General features: G+C 50.7%; 2 protein-coding genes across 3 annotated transcripts; both read left to right on the forward strand.

Annotated features, from left to right (window-relative positions):
• The first annotated feature begins 3,345 nt into the window (after positions 1-3,345).
• On the forward strand, positions 3,346-10,943 carry AMDHD2 (amidohydrolase domain containing 2). 2 transcript variants are annotated; one of them, XM_065030553.1, is made up of 11 exons: positions 3,346-3,565; positions 4,057-4,193; positions 4,835-4,974; positions 5,335-5,389; positions 5,772-5,984; positions 6,995-7,083; positions 7,431-7,575; positions 7,837-7,944; positions 8,194-8,262; positions 8,712-8,819; positions 9,210-10,943. In XM_065030553.1, exons 1-11 carry the CDS (start codon positions 3,483-3,485, stop codon positions 9,296-9,298), a joined length of 1,236 nt encoding a protein of 411 aa, XP_064886625.1. In that variant the 5' UTR covers positions 3,346-3,482; the 3' UTR covers positions 9,299-10,943. The 2 variants fall into 2 exon arrangements, with proteins under 2 accessions (XP_064886625.1, XP_005505791.2); XM_005505734.3 differs by having other exon boundaries at positions 3,347-3,565; positions 8,712-8,813.
• Positions 10,944-12,138: 1,195 nt separating this feature from the next.
• On the forward strand, positions 12,139-19,617 carry C15H8orf33 (chromosome 15 C8orf33 homolog). The gene is made up of 7 exons (XM_065030554.1): positions 12,139-12,261; positions 13,086-13,173; positions 14,975-15,112; positions 15,435-15,997; positions 17,464-17,554; positions 17,670-17,816; positions 17,931-19,617. The coding sequence occupies exons 3-7, from the start codon at positions 15,028-15,030 to the stop codon at positions 18,125-18,127; spliced, it is 1,083 nt and encodes a 360-aa protein (XP_064886626.1). The 5' UTR covers positions 12,139-12,261; positions 13,086-13,173; positions 14,975-15,027; the 3' UTR covers positions 18,128-19,617.
• Positions 19,618-20,274: the final 657 nt, after the last annotated feature.

Consider the following 20,274-nt stretch of genomic DNA (forward strand, 5'->3'; position numbering starts at 1 on the left):
TCCACATCTGTAGCACACTCTCCCTCTTTCTTTGTGCTGGTGCATCTTCTCACGCTGCCAGGCAGTGAATCTAATTTGGGAATTGAGCCAGGTTAAAAATAACTCAACCTGAAGAAAAAAAAGTTTGCTAGAGAAAATGCAAGTCAGACTACAGCTTGTGATTCCCTCTGCCTCTTACTGGGGCAGTAGAAAGAAAGAACATGCAATTATTAGAGAGAGAGTGTGCAATTATTGGTGATGCAAGACAAGGTTAATTTAGTACTGAGAAATGAAAGAACATCCAAAGGGATAAGACTTAAGCAGGACAGATGCATGACATAAAGCTGAGCTGGTGACGTACCTCCCGCATCAGCGAGGCAAATTTCCCCACCTTTCATCTCAGCACAGGCTGTTCTGTTCTTCCCAGCAGTGCAGAGGAAGGTCCGGGCCATTTTCCAGCGTTCTGATTCAGTGGTTTGGCTTTGAGGCTTGCAGCCTAGAAAAATGTTGCATCTCTGTCACCAAAGGGTCCGTAGAGCTGTGTCAGTGGGGCAGGATCTTTCGTAGTAGATGCTACTATCTGTAACCAGTATTTGTATTTACCTAGATGTCCATTCCACTCCCAAGAGAAGTTACTGTTACCTGTCTGTTAGCACGTACGTTCGTGTGAAAGTGCATTGTTTTGGCCACAGGCAGTTTGGGTGCTGCATGTGCCTTTTGACATCTGAGTTCAGTTTAACAGCTCAGAAGGGTACATCCTTCCTCGTAGAGCTGTTTGCTCAAATCAGCAGGCCTGAGATATGCTTTTAGGATTCATTTTCTAATATTCTGGTTTTGGAGTCTCCTCAACTTCACCTGTACTGAAGCCACAAATTGTTCCCACCAGTACACTGCTGGGTGCCCCAAATGTGGATTGTTTCAGCCACCATGAGGAAAACCTGCCCAAAGCCATTCTTGGCCTCAAATTCCCAAAGCAGTGCTGCATGTAGCGTTCCTGGCCCCAGTTAGCATCATTTCCAGCTCTCTATTTCAGGGGCCTTTACTGGCATCCTGCTGACAGTAAGAGGCAGCTTGTAGTGTGGACAAGCACTGGCATCACAGAATTATAAGTACAGCATAAAACCTCATTAAAATTCAATTCCTGGCCAGACAGGGATTTTACCTTCATGCACAATTACATTCCCCATTGCTTATCTTTCCTTGGTATGATTCATCGGAGAAGCTCACATCAGCACCCTGCCTCGACGCAGTCCTTGATGAGACACTTGGCTCTCTCTGCGATACCATGGGACTCCAAACAGGATGAACACGCAAGTGAGAGCGCTGGTGGAGGCTGCTGCAGCACCCAGTGGTCCCTGTGGAGCACAGGGGATGGAAGGGAAACGGAATGCTTGAACTGTTGGGGACGCTGGTTTAATTTTAACATCACATAGTGCTTGCTTGTAATGTTTTGGAGATTGGACTCTGTTTCCCTCTGGCCACAGAGACTGCAGAAGTAAGGGCTCTGGTGGCACAGTCTGCTGGAGAGGAAAGGCAGGGGCCTGGCTGTGGAGCACAGAACAAGCTGTCTGTCTGCAAACCCAGACTGCTGCTGCCTTGTCAAATTACCATAAGAGCCTGTCTACAGCAATGCTGTCAGCTCAGAAAGTAACCCTTAACAGAAGTAATGACTCGCCTGCCCAGGCTGCAGTTAAGTCTTTTTCCCTGCAGCTGAGACTGGCAAAGGAACAGGGAAGGGGGGCTTTTCAGAAACCTTACAGAGCCAATAAACAGTTCCAATTTAGTTTTATTAGTGTAAATGTTATCATCCCCACACAGATTTCCAAGCAGGTATGTGTGTTGCAACACTTGTCCACCAGCTCTCAGGGGCCGGGAACAGCTGGTCCTTTGTGACAGGTCCTGGCACAGCTGGCTCTGCTTGGTGTTGTCGTTCAAGAGGTAAATAATCACAAGTCAGATGAAGCAAGGCCTGCAGAGTCACTGCCTGGCACAGTGGTTGTGCCTGGTGGCCATTCGTGCCAAGGTTACTTATTCACAAACTGTCAACAGACTACAAGCCATTAGGAACCACTAATTCATCTCCTCTGACCTCTTAGGCCTTTCAACTGTGCCTGATAAAAAGTGATCCTTAGTGGGTAACATCACGGCTGCCCGGCGGGCGGTGACAGTGCCTGTGCTCACCGTGGCTCACCAAGGGCTGCAGGATCCTTGGCCGGGAGATGCCGGGTGCCAGCGAGCTTGGAAGATAAAGGTGTCTTGAGCTTGTTCTGGTCTGTCCTGGGGCTGACTGGTGGTTCTTGAGCTCCAGCCTGGAGTCAGTGGGAAAAGATTCTCCCCCAAACATTTCTCAGTGCAAGGTAAGAGGCAGCAGGAGGTGCGTGCAGACGGGTCACAAAGCCTTGTGGAGATGTCGGTGCCAAGAGGCTGGCGCTGCGCGGCGGCACGGCAGCTCCTCCTCACCCCTCCGCAGCGTCCCCAGGCTTGGCGGGTCTGGAGTTCCCGGACAAGCTGGGCTCCCCTGGGACACACTCGCTTCCCTTCCCACTGCTATTGCACCTTGTCAAGAGCATTTTGTGAGGCCCACGTTACATGTCACGGCAAAACACCAGCACGCACTGTGGCCAGCCCCCTTAGAGGCTCCAACAGGAAACGCTATTCATTTCTATCAAATGCTTTGTGTAATTAAATGAGACCCAAAGGGGAAATCCCCTGAGACACTCCCTGCAGGGAGAGGGGGCAGCGGGGCCAGGGTTGGGCTCGGCTCAGCACTGTGAGACCAGGGGGCCCTGGCACCCTCCCTGGCCTCCCGGGCAAGAGCAGCCATCTCTCTACGGCATCACTCCACAGCCACTTCAGTTGCCATGACAGTGACACTACACTGCCAGGCCCAGTGGCCTGTGTGGGCCGGCAGGAAACCCCAGGGCCGAGGAAGGGAGCCCCTCCACCGCCCGTTCTCCTTCACCACCGGCTTCCAAAGCGAGGCCGTGGCGGCGGGGCCGGCCCGCTCCCCTCTGCCCGGGCCGCCGCTGCGGAACCGCCGACCTCCCCAAGATGGCGGCGCCCTCCCCCTGATGGCGGCTCCTCGCCGGACGGTCACGTGGGGCGGGAGGGGAATCCCGGCGCGTCAGCTGAGCGCGGTCACGTGACCGGGAAGCGGAGGGTGAGGCCGGCGCTCGGCCCGGCCCCGCCTCCGGGTGTCCCGGTCCCCGCGGAGCCGGGGGAGCTGCGCCGGGCCCGGCCCGCACCGGGGCCCGCGGCGGGGTCTGGCCGCACCGGGTCGCGGGGCCTTTTCCTACCAGCGTCGGCCCGCAGCCCCGGGGAGGGGCGGTGACCAATCCGCCTCCTGCCCCCGGGGCGGTGCTGCGGCCTCTCCCGGTTCCCGCGCAGCCGCTCGCACCGGAGCCGTGGCCCCGCCCCGCCCCGTCCCGCTCCGCCCCGCCGCCCCCGGTCCCCGCTGCGAACCCCGCTTCCCGGGGGATCCCGCCGGCTCCCGCCGCCCCGCGATGCCGTCCAACAAATCCGTCTCGGACGCGCCCATCGTCCAGTTCACCAACTGCCGCATCCTGAGGAGCCACCAGCTCCAGAGGTGAGGGTGCGGGCGCGGGGTGCTGGGCGGTGCCGGGGCTCACAGCCGGGCTGCAGGAACGTGGGGCGCCCTGAACACTGTCCCCTGGACCCCCTGTGCATGAGCTGCTGCCCGCACTTGCTCCCACTGCCCCTCATCCCCCCCTGCCTGATTTTGGAAGGAGACGAGGGGTACAGCCCATCTCTGCCCCTCCCTCCCCCGTATTTCGTTCTGCCAGCCCCTGGACCCCTTGGCCATCACCACCACATTTGACCAGTAGCTCATGAAAATCCCATTCCCGTTGAGTTTTGTGCAGCCAGAGGCCGGGCAGAGCAGGGCTGCCTGGCTGCTGGAAGAGCAGTTCTGCTCTAGCAGACGTGGGAGAGCCCATGAATGCTGGTGGGGTCTGCTCTGCCTGAGGCCACCCCTGCCACTGGGACCATGGGCAGCTGCTCCCCTGTGCTCCACCACAGATGCAAGAGGAGTTAGGTGTGTGTCACTGTCCCCTTCAGGGAGGACCTGTGGGTGCGACAGGGAAAGATCCTCAACCCGGAGAAACTGTTCTTCGATGAGAAGGGCTCTGCTGACATCCAGCTGGACTGCAAGGACAGCATCATCGCCCCGGGCTTCATCGATGTCCAGATCAATGGTATGCGGGGGTGGAGGGTCCCAGGTGTGTCCATCACTGATCTTCAAACCCTGCCCATTAATAAGTGCTTTTCAGCCGCTCAAGGGAGATGTGAGTCACCGAACTAACGATAAAGAACAATTTTGCCTGTTTTTTTCTGCTATCACATAATTGATCTCCATGGGGTGGATGGATTTCTCAACACCATTTTCATCAGCAGTCCTGCGCTGGCAGGATGCCTGCCCTACCCTTTCCAGCATGTGGGGAGGACGGAGCAGGACTTGTCAGAGGAACAAGCCTTACCTGCAGTAGCTCTTCCTGAGGGTCAAGAGAGGCGTGTTCTGCATTAGCTGATGTTGGAAGTTAGATCCCCTCTTCAGTGGGGAATCCTCAGATTTTGCTCTGCATCAAAATAAAAAGTTGCAAAATGCTGGGATGCTGTGGGCAAAAGCACTTGAGCAGGATGGCATCGGTTGGATTTTTACTTGCAGAGCCTTGGAATGTAGGACAGGAGAAGTGCTGGTGCAGCTCTTTTCTTCTGGTCAGTGCTGTACAAATGGAGTGGCTCCTCCGCTCAAACAGAATGTTTCCTCAGCATTTTCAGGTGGGAAAACATCCACTGGGGGGGCTGCAGCTTCATCTCTGTTTTGTTCATGGTGCAGGAGGCTTTGGGGTGGACTTCTCCCTGGCTACAGATGACTTCAAATCAGGGATTGACCTGGTCAGTCAGAAGATCCTCTCCCATGGAGTGACCTCCTTCTGTCCCACCCTGGTGACCTCTCCTCCGTCTGTGTACCACCAGGTAAGAGACTTTCTCACGCTCTCATCCACAGGGTGATAAAGGGCTGAAGTTGGCACCAAGAGGTGAGAGGGCCAAGGCTGGGTCTGCAGAGATAACCGCTTGGGTGGAAAAGCTGTGGGCATGAGGACTCTACCCCTGGATTTCTTGCCCTTAACCTTTAGACCGCTGAGGCAGTGATGTCTCCAAGGCCAGCTTTGCACCATAGGGCTGGCAACTGGCTTTTTCTTTGTGAGCTGCATTTGGCTGATGGTCCTGAGTGGTCCAGCGACAAAGGTCTCATTGGACCTGAAGTCTGGGTTTGTTTTGGCAGGCTGGGGTGCTGTGTCTGGGGTGCCATGTCTGATAAAGCCCTTTCTCTAGGTTCTCCCTCAGCTCAGTATAAGAAATGGTGGGGCCCACGGAGCAGGTATCCTGGGTAAGTGATTTTGTGCCTCACTATCCTCTCTGGCGCAATTATCTTGTTAATTGTTAAGGAGAAAGAAGCTACTGTAGGTACAGCAGAAATGGGGGCTGAAGCTCTCTTAGTGGAAGGAATGCACATGTGGGGATAGACCCGCTTTCTCCCTCAGCCTGTGCCTGACCTTTGCCATGGTCTCTGCCATGGTACACACACAGCTCCAGCTCTCGAGCCCCACAGGCCATTTCCCAGTGCTGCATCTTTTACTGTGCAGACCTGAGCCATGTCTTTTGCTGCGGGAGAATGGCATGAGCTTGACTGGAACAGGGTAGACACAGCAGATTTCTTGGTCCTTGGCGTTGAGAAGAAGGCTCATGGCTTTGTGTTTCTGTTTGGGCAGGGGCCCATCTAGAAGGACCATTCATCAGCAAGGAGAAGAAAGGGGCGCACCCGGAACACTGCCTCCGCACCTTCGAGGCAGGAGCCTTCCAGGACCTGCTGGCCACCTACGGGTCCCTAGACTGTGTCCGGATAGTCACCCTGGCCCCAGAGATGAAGAGGAGCAGCGAGGTGATCCAGGAGCTCACCCAGCGGGGCATCTGTGTCTCGCTCGGTAAGGGCTGGGGCAGGAGAGGCTCCGTCTGCCTGTGCCACACACGCCATGCAGCTGCTTTCTGGGGCTGTAGCATCAATAATGGTGTCTCAGTGCAACTGGACAGGGTGGGGCTTTCTTTTGCCTGGCCTGCATGCAGGTGACAGACCTGTCACAAATGGGGACCTCGCTTGATGCTGTGAACCTGTCTCTCTCTGTACATTAAGGGTCAAACTTCATATTGATTGAAAAGCCCTTGCAGTTTAACACAAGGTAACATTTGGTGCTGTAAATACCCAGGAAAGAATAGCAATCTTACTCAAATAGAGTTGTAGTTGAGGGTTGACAACATGGAAGGGTTCAAACTCTGAAGTTCAACTGCTTTAGGCCTTGTTTGACAGGTTAAATAATTTTCCAAAGTTTACTGCTGAGTTTTGTTAATTCTATTTTTCAACCAGGACCACTGTAGGAAATGTCTCCCTCCAATGTCTGGTTTGGAGTTATTCAGGGTGAAATGACGCCTTGCATGAGAAGGACATTCATACCACAGAGCATCTCTTATCTCACAGCCACACAAAGCAAAGAACTACAGACAGGCAAGGTTTGCCCACAGAGCATTAGCGCTGCTGCCTGTGTTGGGGAAAACAGAGTTTTCCTGATGGGTAGTTTTATCCCCATATTCTTTTTTTGCAAAGTTTCCACCGTCTCTACTCCCTCAACAGCTCTCTGTAAAACATTTACATATCTGAGGACAGGAGAAAGGCACATCCTTGGACCTCTAGTCCAGCGTGAAGGCAACTCTCTGTGACCAAGGCAGCATCTCTGATGTGAAAAGTGAACGTGTTCAGCAAAAACACCCACTGCCACAATCCCCCACGGTCACGGCCAGACACCTCTGTGCTGAGGCATCTCAGACCTCAGCCTGTTGGTGGGGCATCAGAGCACAGTCCTAGTGACGGAGCATCTGCACTCCTGTGGGGAAATAAACAGAGAGATGGGCAGAAAAGTCACGCATTGGTCTTTGTTGCCAGGTCACTCGGTGGCTAACCTTGCCCAGGCGGAGGAGGCTGTGCAGCACGGCGCTACCTTCATCACTCACCTCTTCAACGCCATGTTGCCGGTGAGTAGCTGAGGGCACTGGCCCTGCACGGGTTTTGCTTTCAACGCTGTCTCTCCTGCTCCCCACGGAGTCGTATTCTCCATGGCTTGTTTCGTACCAGGCCTTGCAGTGAGGTTTCAGCACCAAACCTCTGGCTTCATGTTTCTACTGTCTGACTAAAATGGAGTCAAGGCTGTAGCAGACTCTAGAAAATGCAAGGAAATGCCCATATTTGTCTGGTAAAGGACAGGTCGCCCAGCTGCCAGGTGCTGTTTGATAGAGACAGCAGCTGCATCCCCTGACAGGAAGGGTCTCAGCCTACGAGTCCTGATGGCACTCCACAGCTTGTCTTCTCTCCCCTCGGGCAGTTCCACCATCGTGACCCTGGGATCGTGGGGCTGCTGACAAGTGACAAGATTCCTGCTGGGCGGAGGGTCTTCTACGGCATGATCTCTGATGGCATCCACACCAACCCTGCCGCCCTGCGCATCGCGCACCGAGCCCACCCCAAAGGTGAGCCATGCTGTGCCCGCGCAGTGTCACCAGCTATCCCGAGCGCTGTGCCATCTCCACAAAACACTCGCGCAAGTGCTGTGGTGTTACGGTCTGCAAGAGGTTACAGCCGTGTGTGCTGATCCACCAGCCCTCTTGCCTTGGTCTGATGTGGCCAGAGGCACCTTGGCCCCTCTCTGAGAGGGCCAGCAAGGTGCAATACTCAGAGCTGCAGCAAAATTAGATGCAAAACTTAACACAGCCTCTTTTTTCTTTCCTCAGGCATGGTGCTGGTGACAGATGCAATTGCTGGCATGGGGCTGGCACCAGGTCGGCACACGCTGGGTCAGCAGGTGGTGGTGATCGATGGGCTGAACACCTACATTGCAGGTAAGTGCCTCTCACTAAAGAGCTGGGAACAGCGCTGCCACTTGTCCCCATTCCTGGAGAGCTCAGCACACCTTGTAGTGCCTGTCAGTGTGAGGTAGCACTTGTGCAGCAGTGGCTGCGGCCCTTCAACTCACTCCTCATGCAGCCAAGGATTTCTGCCCCTTTGGTCCCATTATGCTTTCCCACTACCCCACCTCTCCTTGCTGTGAGTTCTGGGACCTGCTCAGTGCCACCCTGTTCCTCTCCCAGGCACAAAGACCCTGAGTGGCAGTGTGGCAACCATGGACACGTGTGTGCGACACTTCCAAGAAGCCACAGGTAAGTGAGCCTTGTCTGTAAGCTGTTGCTCCCTACATTGACATGGGAGGAGGTCTCATTCTTGCCAGCTGTGTTCATTGTACCAGAGAACATTTCCTCTTACCTGAGACATGAAGAGAAGGGCTGGGATCAGCAGCACTGGCCGCAGATGAGCACCTTTTTTGAGGGGAGGCTTCATTTTAATCCATAGCACTAATGAGAGGTGAACACTCCTGATCCTTTTTCACAAAGGTGAATGATTTTCCCCTCCCCATACCCTCGGTGTTCAGTTCTCATCTTCCCACTGTCACCCATAGTGATGTTTCACCTCCCCAGCTCCAGCCAGCTGTGGCGAGGCTGTTCCAGCTTGGGTCCCTGCCAGGCTGACAGTTACCTTAGCCGGGGGTTTTGGGCTGCTCTGGCAACGGGGCTGTTTGCTGCCCTAATGTCTCCCCCCTTCTCTGTTCAAGGGTGCTCGGTGGAGACCGCGTTGGAGGCAGCGTCTCTGCATCCAGCCCAGCTCCTGGGGATTGAACACAAGAAGGGGACACTAAATTATGACTCCGATGCAGGTACTGGTAAGGGGACAGTAGGTACTGGTATGGGGACAACAGTGTGAGGGCTGCCAGGTGCTGGAGCAAAGCAGGGGCTGCTGCAAACTTATTTTCATCTCCTGCTTCATTGGGAGCCACAGGGAGGCTCGCTCTGCCTGGGATTTGCTCTGCGCTTTTGCTCCAGTGTTTTTTCCCTTGGATGCTGTTGGTGTTTCCTGAGCCCTTTGGAGAGACTCCTACGTCTCAGCCATGCGTAACAGAGCCACCCAGCAAGGACGGCACTGCACTGCTGTCCTGCTGTCCTGCTGCTGTGTCTGGGTGGGGGGAAGCTCTTTCCCATGGAGCTCAGCTTTTCCTAACCAGCTTCAGCCACTCCATTTCTCTGACAGCTCCTTCCTCTCTTGTCTGATGCAGATTTCCTGATGCTGAATGATGACCTGTATGTACAAGCCACGTACATTGCGGGTGAGGAAGTCTGGAGACAGGATGCGTTGGGCATGTGACGCTGGGCTGTCCTGGTGCCCTCTGAGGCTCCCTCGCACTGTGGTTAGCAGCCTTGGTTACCACCCCACTTCTTTCCTGTTTCTTTTTTTTTTTAAATTTCTTCCTGAAACTCCCTTAAAGGAGCCTCATACCAAAGAGCTGCGTTTTCCAGCACAACCGCTGCTTCCAGTTACAGCCATGCCTGCAACAAATTTGTTGGTGCTCAGCTGGGGGAGTGGGGAAAGCAGGCAGCTCTGTGCTGGGGAGGACTGTCAGTCCCTGGAGTGACCCGAAGGACTGCACAACTGTCCTGCGTGGAGTCCCCAAACAGAGGTGCTCCTGTCACTATCTTACATCAGTGTGAAGCTGTCCCAGCCTTCGCACTGTTTTACACAGCACACGCTACCCTGCCCGATGCCGAGGCAGGCTCAAGCCATCGCCAGTCCTCTGCCTGCTGTTTGCCTCGCTCCTGGGCAGCTGGGGCTGGTTAGACATCAGCTTCCACCAGCTCAGCTCGCAGCTCTTCACGTTAAAAGGTTCCCGTTGTGTCAGCAGAACTTGAGGATCGCATTCTGATCCCCCGGCAATCCCTCTGTCGTATGTCCTCCGGAGCAAGGCTGTCACAGCTTGCTGACTCGGTGCCATCGTGAGGCTGTGAATCCATGTGGGATGAATCCTCAGGGCAGAGATCAAACCCAGGAAAAACAAGGCATTGCTGGTCCTTTGTGCCTTTTCCCTGCATGGGCATTGAGTCCACAGCACGTGGTTTCGTCTGGAGACATGGACAGCATCCTGCCGCAGAAAGCAACATGCCCCTCAACCCTTTGTTGTGGCTGGATGGGTTCTGCAGGCTCCGTTCCCAGCCTTTGTGTCGTGTGATGGGTCTGTGTGTTCCTCAGGCCACAGATGGAAGCTTTTGCTTTAGGGGATACATCCAGGCTGGTAGCGATGGGCTCACGAGCCCTTGGTCCAGCTCAGGGACTGAGGGAGGACTGCAGTGGGATTCTGGCCTCTCAAGACCGTTGCTGATAGCTCATTATTCCTGTGCTCATTATTATCTTCTCCAATACTTGACTGTGAGCTCTTTACCTGACACTTGGACACTTCTATGTGAAGACTGATGCTGATTTCAAACCTACCGCAGTCAGAAAAGCCTTGTGATAAGTCTCAGACAAGCTCTGACAAGCCTCAAACCAATTAACTGGGGTTTTTTTGAAGTGAGGTGAGGGCTTAGACAAGGACAAAGTCTTAGCAAGGGTGGAGGTTGTAAGGCGAGACAAAAGTCTGGTCAGGATTGGCAGAAGTGTGCCAACTTTTCCAGTACCTTTTTATAACATATAATAGCATTTGGAAGTGCTTTCCTTGCACTTTAGAGCGCTGCTGGAATAACTGGCAGCCTTGGAGAATTTCTAACATCAACTGCCGATGTCAGCAGAAACTATAACCTCCAGTGTTTGAAGCACTTGAAAGAGACGTCAAATACTGTGCTGTGAAATGGGATGTGCTACGGCGTTACAAATCTCAGCGGGGGCACTTTTGACTGCTGTTGAAAAAAAATCCATGGGAAAAGAAAAAAAATGCATATGAAACAAGGTGTCTAACTTTTTTATTTACAAAATTAAATAATCAAGAGGAAATCTAAAATAGAAACGGAATTGGACAATACCTGCGTATGTGTATTACCCTTTTTTTCTGCTGAAGAGCCACCCTACCCTACCCATGGTGCGGTGTGTGCTGGGCTGGGACAGGAGCTGCCGCTGGGGGGGCTTGGTGGGGACAAGGCTGATGTGGGTGATCCCGAGCGGCCCTGGGGTTTGATCCCACGGATGCGGCCACAGCCAGACAGTGTCTGGCAATGGAAACGTGGTCCAGCAGCTCCTGAGGGGCCTGGAGCTGAGGGAGCTGAGTGTATGGGGGTCAGAGCAGCACCCAGGGGGAGCTGGACACCCCTAGCATTAAAAAACAATGTCACTTTGTTGAGAGAATGGATTTTATCAGAAGAATCCACTTCCCTTCTATGATGGGTGACAGATGATGCAGACAAAGGAAAGGCAATTGCAATCGTATTTCTTGACCTCAGAAAGGTTTTTCATGCTGTTGTTCGTGACTTTCTCCTTAGCAAATTAGAAAATATTATGTAGATGAGTGTACAAGAGAACAGACACATTGGAAAAGCCATTTTCAAAGACAGAGGGGCTACTGAAGGGCACAGTCAATGCAAAATCTTGTCTTGAATGGGTTCTGTGACAGTCCAGTGATGTTCAAGTGATACTGTGCAGCAAGATACTGCAGATTATTTCCTTGGGAAATCTTTCCTGGTAAGGATAAAGATACTAAACACCTCTCAAGACAGTGGCACTCTCATTAACAGAGCTTTTAAGTAACAAACTAGAAAATAAGTATGTTGAAAAAAAAAAAAAACAAAAAAAACAAACAAACAAAAAACCAAACCACAAGTAAGAAGCTAAATATCACGATTTTAACCGGTTGTTCTGGTACTCAGGGACCTGGGCAAATACATCTCAGACCCTCTTAAAGGTTCGTTTATCTTAATGCTCTGACTGTAACCGTGAGAAACAAGCTCGCCCGGCTTCGCAGGAAGGCTGAGCGTCCGCAGCGCCCGCGCAGGCTCTGCAGGGGAGCACGGTGCGCGGCCGCCAGGAGCCGAGCGGAGGGGCCGGGCGGTCTGTGACGAGCCCCTCGCCCCCGGCCGGCACCGGGGCCTCTCCCCGTCCCTCCCCGGTGGGTCCGTGTTGGATGCCGGGGGACAGCGGGCCCGGGCAGGCTGCGCTTTCCTGCATGCGCGGCGGGCGGAACGCAGGCGCGGGGCGCGGGCGGAGGGGCGGCGGGCGGACCGAGCTTGGCGGGCGGAAGCCTGGGAGCGGCGCACGGCGAACGGGCCCTTCCCGCCTTCAGCCCCGGGCCTCGGCGGTTTCCTCAGGCCCACGCCGGGTGGCGGCGGAGGCTGCTCGGCGTGGAGCGGGTAAGAGCTTTGCCTGGCCCTCGCCGCCTCTCGCTTCTGTCCCGGGGCGGCCTCTTCTCCCTCCACCGGCCCTTTGCCGCGGCACTTTCCTCCCGGCCCAGGCTCCTCTCCAGCCGCAGCTCTGCCCTCAGCTCCCGGGGGTTTTCGCTTTAGAGCTTCCCCAGTTCCTGCTCACTGCCTTTTCGGCTAAGGCATGTTTTTTCTTTATTTTTAATTTCCTAGTGTGTTGTAACGATTGTCTTGTTCACAGGCAGACTTCCAAGCTTTACTTTACAACTGCTTAGCAGGTGTGCGGGTAAAAATACATCAAAGGGAGTCTTAAGGACTTGTGTTTAGTATAAAGATAAATTTTTTGTGTATTGCCAGAGCTGTGCTGGAGGGAAATCTCTTGCTGTGGTGTCATATTATGCCACAGAATAAGCTTCAGGAAAAATGAGAAATCTTCCACTTGGGGCCTTTAAAAATGGAGGAGGAGAAAAAATAAAGAAAACAATCTGTGTGAAGTCTTGGCTCAGCAGGAGTGGGTGCTGTACTGCAAGTGAGAGTTTGTGTCTCTGGTTTTTGCAGTGAAGGGGGCTCGTTTGGTGCCCTCCAAACCGGGAACGCAGCAGGGCCTGTGTCCCACCCTGTGCTGTGTTGATTTATGGTATAAATGAGCAACACACCTCAAATGTGAAACCAGAAAAGGGGTTTATAAGCCACTAGTCTGATCTCCCATGTAAGAGGGGGGACGACTTCAGAAAGCTCAGTTTTGGAATCAGTTTTGCAGGTGAGACATTCGTGCTTCTTTTAAACGTTGTTCCTTCCCCCATCCCCTGCCCAAGGCTCCCCAGGGCACGTTCCAGGACAAGCTGGAGTCGTGCATTTCCCAGCTGGAGGCAAATCTTCACCTCAGCCCAACCCCACAACAAGGTACATTGCCCATTTCACAGTCTGCAGCCTTACTCCAGCCTCAGTTCTGATTTAGCAGACCTGGATGTTTTTATTCTCTGTTTCCTGTTCTTGTGTTACATGACTTTTGTTCTAAACGCAAAACAACATAAAGAATTTATAAGAACAATCTCTCTGAAAGCAGCTTTATCTTTCATTCCTGTGATGTTCATTCTCCCCGTTTTCTGGATTCTTTCACGTGTTCTCATTTTTCCCATCTAATGGCTCGTTGTTTGGTTCTGCTACAGCTCTGCTTTTGTTTTCCAGTCTTCAGGAAACACTGTGTCAGGGTGTCTGGGCCCTTAAATGCCAGTAGGTTTATTTTTGTGGAACTTGTTCGTCATTGTTCATTGTTCCAAAGAGAAATTACATTAAAGATAAAATCTCTAAAATACTTTTCAGAAGATCAGTTTGATCTAGTCAGTCCAGCTTATAAATATATGAAGATGTACATCGTGCTCCTACTGATGGCTGGTACTTAACATTTAGAAGAGGGGTGTGGCTACTCTTTGTAAGAGGCCTAGATGAGTGTTTGCTGGTACTCCCAAGGATGTAGCAGGGATTAATACTCACCCACACACCGTGCTTGAGCATCAGACTCTTTTGTTGGACCTGTATCTTGTGCTTGGTACATGGTATCCAGCAGCAGCAGGGGGAGGCAGGAGCTGAGCACAGTGACAAGGCAAGCAGAGGCAGCAGCTTGGCCAGAGAAGGGCCTGTTTGCACAGTACCTGACCCAGGAGAGCAAAACGTTACTGGTGGTGGTAACCAGGCTGTGCCTGGAGTCTAGATTGCCAGGGCAGTCTGTGGTGATGAGGCAGATCCAAGCTCTAGCCAGGGGTTCAAGGTCTGGATCACTGAGGTACCTGCAGCAGTGCTGTGCGTGAGATCCTCAGCTTAAAATAACTCCCAAGCAAGGGAGACGAGCTGGCCTTGAATGCAGCCAGCTGAACTCCTTGAAGAAGGGGGAAATGTGTGCTCAGGACCCTGACACCCAGGTCCTAGGAAGATACATCTCACATTTTTGAGTGGCTACAGGCCCCACTGCAGCAATTCTGCCTCACGCTTGTGTTAGTCTGTTCTCAGTGTGGGTCTCTGTGTTGGATCTGCAAGACACAGCTCGTTTGGAGAGTCACAGAGAGATGCACTGCAGCCAAGAGAGATGGGTCTGTGCCCATTCCAAGGCACTAGTGTTGTACATCAAGCTTTTTTGTGCCTTGAAGTGTGTGAGGCAGACATGAGAAGGCTGTGCCAATCCGGAGTTCCCAAACTGAGATCTTTGGGGATCGCTGTCGCAGAAGAACAACTATGCTTTTTAGAGAATTTGCTCTGACACAAAGGATTGGGATTACCGTTGTGGTCAGGTCAGTTTGTATGAGGGTCAAGCAAAGTCCTGCTTTTGAGGATGTGCTCACTACTCAGATTTTTCCCAGTTCTCCAGAGAAAAGACACCAAGCTGGACTCTTGGATTTGTCATTTGCTTTGGGGGAAGGGTTTTTAAGCCCTGTGTAGCTTCTGTGCCAACTTACTGCAGCGTAGGATTTTTAATGTATATAATAAGTAGTTAAGGTGTATTTTTTTTCCCTTTATTAATATTTCACAGTATTTCAGCTTCTAGAAGCACTTGGAGTTTCCTTTCAATCAAATGCCAGACATGGATTAGTCAGAGGTGGTATGAACCCAGAACATGTTTGGAGACTCAGTGATCAGCATCCCACAGTATGGTTTGGAAGGCCCATCATAACCCGTGTTTTGTCTCTCTTGGTCTTTTTCTTGAGTGCAGCAGAGGAGACACGGCACACTATCAATGTCCTGCACTCCCATGAGACTCCTTTTATGAAGAAGCAACAAGTGATAAACCACGTGTTTGGGAATTACCGTCTCAAGATGGCCAATGATCAGAAGAGCACGGAGAAGGCAGGTGAGCTTGAGCTTTCCCTTCAGGAGATGGTGACATTTAGTTTTTCTCTGTAGGCTTCTTATGTTTCAGCTTTTGATTGGATCACCTCTCTGCAGCGGTGCCCTACAGAAGGCAGTAGCATCCCTGTAGTAGGAAGCTGCCATATTGTTAGAAACGTTACCTTTATGTTTTCTAGACATTAAACCTGGTGATGCAGAAGTTCAGCAAAGCAATGGGCAGGCTTCACAGGGAGTGGGATACGGGAAACAATCTGACTAACTTTCTGAGGCAAAACCAAAGTGGTTTGTGTCATCTGACAACAGTTTCCAATTTGATTTTACAGTTTCTGAGGTGGACCCAGAAGCACCTGGCGCACCTCAGGACGCAGTCCCTGGTGTTGCTAGTGCTGAGCAGACACAAACTGATTTAAGAGCTACCGGGCGGGAGAACTGGAATGGAGCCTTGAGTTTTGCTGCCTCTGGACAAGAACCTGACTTTCCCATCCCAGAAGAAGACTTTCCCCTGGCTCCATCAGTTCCAGCAAGCCAGCCTATAGAGCGTGCAGCAGATAGTGAAGTGCTGGGTGGCTCACTGCCTACAGAGTCAGCAGCTGTGCCGCAGATTTCAGCCTTGCAGAAACCTGAGGTGACTCAAACTGCGGGTAGCGCACCCAAAGAGGGTAGAAGCCATGTCAGGGTAAAGATCCCCCAACCAGAGACTGCTCCTGAAGATGAGACAGTGGCAGAGAAATCAACAGGAGGTGGAGCTGCCCAGAAGAAGAAAAAGAAGAAACAAAAACCATCTGCCAATAAAAAGATAGAGCAGACTGAGGTCAATAGGAAGGCAAAGGAAGAAGCTAATGGTTGTCAGAATAAAGATACTTCCCACCAGGATGACACGTCACAGGTATTTAAATATTGATGGGATCCCATAATTTATAAACCCTTGAGCAAAAGAGAAACTGTGTAGTTTAACAGTTAGTGTGCTGGCTTGAGATGAAAGCTGAAAGACAAATATTGCTGCTTATTTCTTACAGCAACTGTTTTCTTTCTGTGCTAGACAGCTGAGGAATCTAACTAGCAGAAAGGATGTTAATGTTCCTTCGTTTTCTGCTTCAGACTTGTGCTGAAACGTTTCATATTTAGATTTGTGATGGCTAATCCTGGGAAGCTGGGTGCTACGTTTTCTTAAAAAGTAATAGATGCAGGTAACTGTCTTTGGGCAGTGCCAAGCTGCCATCTGTGCGTGCTGGACTAGGCACTGTGCCCCTGACTTGCATGTTATGTGGTAGGATGAGTTGCTCATGTAATGCAGACAGCAAAGCTGAGGTGTAGAACAGCTGAGGCTGTGGCAGGGTGTGGTGTGCAGCTAAAGGTGCTTCCGAGATGGTTCCCACTGTGAGGCATGGCCCGGAAAGTGACTGAAGTTGCAAGTTATGTGTAAACACACCATTAAGGCACACCCGGAGGTTTTCTAATGTTCTGCTAAGGTCCAGGTCTTCATTTTATTTTTCTTGTCAGCATTTGTATAGTTACTATTAACAAACAACGCCAGCTGAGCAATACTAACATACAAAACTGCAAAAAACTTGCTTTCGTTAATATTCTACATGGAAGTGGCGCTGGGTGTTCACCTGCCTCTCGACACATTCTGTCCAAAGTGCTGCTTCACCAACAGCTCTACCAATAAACACTGCTGAGTAACAGAAAGGTCAAAAGATTTGAAGGTGATGTAAAGTCCCTTCTGGTCCATGGAAGGAGACTGGTGTAAGGAAACGAAGGTGACAGCATGAGAGCTTTTGTGTTTACATAACAGTTAAGAATTGCCTCAATGGCAGTGTACAGCCCTGTTTCCCTCTCCCCTCCACTACTCAGTTAGCCAGCTGACTTTGCTCAATGGGACTTGGCTTCTTCCACCTTCGTGGGCTTCAGCTCCCTTCACCTCGTGCATTTCTGGCTGAGACACAAAGACGTGGCTTCTGGTTTTGTCCGTTGTTTGCTTTTGCTTTCCAGCAGGTTTGAGTGTAGGGGGTTTTGTTGTTAATGATTATTCCTCCCATCTGTAAGTTGATTTGACAGCTTCTTTCAGAGAAAAGGCCCTGGACAGAGAACAGTATCATCTGAATGACAGCCAAGTGTCAAATCCATCAAACAGAGGCAGTGAGTTGCAACCAGACATTTGTCCAGTGCTTTAAGTTTATCCAATGAAAAGCACTATAGGGAAAATGTGATGAAGTCTATAAAGTGATCACCAGAACATGAAATTTGAAATAGCTCTGATTTTATGCAGATACCTTTTTTCCCTGTGTAGCAGCTGCTGCTCTAATTTTTGGATGACATTTCCTCATGCTCACTCTGCTCCATGTTGCATAGCAGTCAGATGACCAGCTGTGGAAAGAGGTGAGCTGGTGTGTGGAACAGCTGGAACTTGGCCTGAAGACACAGAAACCCACTCCAAAGCAGGGTAAGCATTCAGGTACACGAGAGGTCTCCCCCGTGGGCAGGGTTGGCAGGCGTGCAGGGGCAGAGCCAGTGGGAAGTCTTAAACTGTGCGTTATTTCTCCCTTGCGCTGCTTCAGCCGAGGAGGCTGTCCGTGCCATCAAGACACTGCGCAGTGACAAGGCTCCGCTGGTGAAGAAGCGTCAGCTCATGAGAACCATGTTTGGAGACTACAGGAAGAAGATGGAGGAGGATTGGTGCAAAGAGCTGAAGCTCATGGAAGCAGGTAGGAGAACTTGGAGAGGGCTTCGCTCTTCCTCTCTGTACTGCTTTGCAGAGTGGGGCCTCACTACGTGAGATGACTAAACATCTGTTATTGCTCTTTTCTCTCCTCTTTAAGCTCTGAAATCTGCCACAATCGTGGAAGTGAAGAGAGACATCCGCAACAAGAACGGCCGGTTCATTAGGAAGTGCTCAGGAGCTTACAGGAAGAGCCAAGCTTCAGCAGAATCCCCTTCAGAGTCACCCAGGACACTTAACACAGGCCCATTCAAATTCTTAAATTGCCAAGAAGAGTTTCGCTTTAATTTCTTCTAGGAAAGTCTTTCAGACTAGAACTGTTGCTAAAAACTGTGCTGAGTATCCTATAAACTTAAGAACAGTGGAAAGATGCTGTGCAGTAGAAAATTTTACGCAAGAATCTCTGTGTATTTCCCAAAGAAAGGATCCTCTTTCAAAGTGCCTTATCTAGAGGGTTGAAACAGATCTGCCTACTACACATATGACCCCAAGATTCTGTCTGCATAGTACGACTCTGTAGAAAAGCACCTTTGCAAAAGATCAGCACAGAATCTGGGAGGATCTGCTTTTCTTCCTGTAGAACTGACGTTAACCTAAGAATCTGTCTTTTATACTGGGAGATTTTCACGTTCTCCTATTGCTCTTAAATAGAGCAGACCTTTTATAGTCATGCATACAGAAGGGAACGGTTTGTAATGGAGATCCAGCTTCTGTGAAGATGCAGCAGTGTAAACGTAATGGATAGTTGAAAACTTCCACTTTGTGAGAGTCTGCAGCTGCTGGTATCTGGAAAGCACTGGGCAGTGTCTGTCATCACTCCCATCGAGAGAGTACGAGTTCAGGCTCATGGAGGAAAATGAGTGAGAATTATCCTTGCTCAATCATCACTAATTGACAGGTATTAGACTTAGAAGAGAACTGCAAATGCTGATTTAATCTAGCCCAGGGGTGTAAGGACAGTGATTTCCAGACAGAGAAGGACTTTTGTTCTGGCCAGCTAGGAAGGATCCACAAGCAGTTCTTTAAAAAAAGGAATTTTTCTTTATAAGTAGTCTGGGTACAACCACCAGTGACTCAGATTGTAAATCAGCTCCGTGCCAAACCTTGGGTGGCGTTGACATGAGCTGTGAGAGCCCAAAGACTCATTTGATTGTATTAAATTTTCACTTTTGAATGTGTCTCCAGTGTTAAATTTTCACTTGCTGAATGTGTCTCCAGTGTTTCGATCCTGCATCAGCCATCTCCTGCCTTCATGCAGAAAATCTTCCCCACTCAGCCTAAAAAAGCTGCAGGAGCAGAAGTCCTTTAAAGGGAAACATGATGTCAGGTGTCCCTCGGGTGCAGTGCTTCCCTTCCTTTTTATAGTCCAGTCAGTCACCATGCATGAGGAACGAGAAATGGGAGTGTAGGCAGATTCCAGGGTGTGCTGAGAGCAGCTGAGACATGGTAGAAAACATTTGCTGGGAAAGACTTCCAAAAACCTGATGCTGGCTACAAAAAAATGCTTTATTACTAAGCTCTGATGCATTCAGTTGCCTCTGTGAGGATATTTCTTTTGTTTTAAATATTTTAAAGAATGCCTGTCTAAGCATAAGGAGAAATTGAACGTGGGTAACATCTGATGAGGAGAAATATGTGGAGAAGACTTTGGAACTTATGGAAATCAGTATGTTAGCAGAATATTGTTTTACTTGCTAGGGAGCACTGCTGTTATTTTCACTGTATGGAACAACACTGTACAGTATTTTTTGGATTTCCAGGGTTTTATATTAAACATACAAAAGCTGTGTCATTGTCAGACTTCTAGTGTTTACATGCCATTTACTAAGATTAAAGAGCATCTTGTACATGACCTTGGAACTACAGCTGTTTCCCTTCCTAGCTGGTTATGCAGCATATGTCTGGGACACAGTTGTTTTTCTCCTTGTCTTGTTTCAGGTACAGCTAGAATTGCTAGAAAGTTATGAAGTCCCATGCTGTGGAAGGCTGTAGGAGTATTCTGGGAAGCATTCTTACATAATTGCCTCGTGCTTGTTCTATTTGTTAGGCATTCACAATTAGAATAAAGATACCAGTGAGATGGATGGTGTGACCTAATCAAGATGTTTTTTTCTCTAAAGAGGGCAGAAAAAAGTGCATCCTGATACATGCATGGCTCCTGTGGGTTTTCAGAGGTCTGTGTAATGCTGACTTGAAAAACCAACCCATACTCTTTTTGCTGTGCTTCATTATTGAAGGACCGAGATGGCAAATGTTCATCAATATGATACCTCCTATCTCTGAGTGTTATGTTTGATTTGGGAACTGGAGCGGGAGACCAGAGTCAGCTGGGTCAGTTCCACGAGTCGGCCGTGTGATCTTGGACAAGCCCTTTTGCCTTTCTGTGTCAGCTCTCTGTCTTCAAAGTCAAGGTGATGCCTCCTGCGTTTTTGATAGACGTGCCC

This window comes from Columba livia, chromosome 15, assembly GCF_036013475.1.
Source record: "Columba livia isolate bColLiv1 breed racing homer chromosome 15, bColLiv1.pat.W.v2, whole genome shotgun sequence".
In the NCBI taxonomy this organism is placed as follows: Eukaryota; Metazoa; Chordata; class Aves; order Columbiformes; family Columbidae; genus Columba; species Columba livia.

Bases quoted from the DNA above. Each gene is read 5' to 3' on its own strand.
- AMDHD2 (XM_065030553.1), top strand. From the start codon at position 3,483: ATGCCGTCCAACAAATCCGTCTCGGACGCGCCCATCGTCCAGTTCACC. The intron at 4,194-4,834 runs GTATGCGGGGGT...TTCATGGTGCAG, and splicing joins CATCGATGTCCAGATCAATG to GAGGCTTTGGGGTGGACTTC. The intron at 7,945-8,193 runs GTAAGTGCCTCT...TTCCTCTCCCAG, and splicing joins GCTGAACACCTACATTGCAG to GCACAAAGACCCTGAGTGGC.
- C15H8orf33 (XM_065030554.1), top strand. From the start codon at position 15,028: ATGAAGAAGCAACAAGTGATAAACCACGTGTTTGGGAATTACCGTCTC. The intron at 15,113-15,434 runs GTGAGCTTGAGC...TTGATTTTACAG, and splicing joins GAAGAGCACGGAGAAGGCAG to TTTCTGAGGTGGACCCAGAA. The intron at 17,555-17,669 runs GTAAGCATTCAG...GCGCTGCTTCAG, and splicing joins GAAACCCACTCCAAAGCAGG to CCGAGGAGGCTGTCCGTGCC.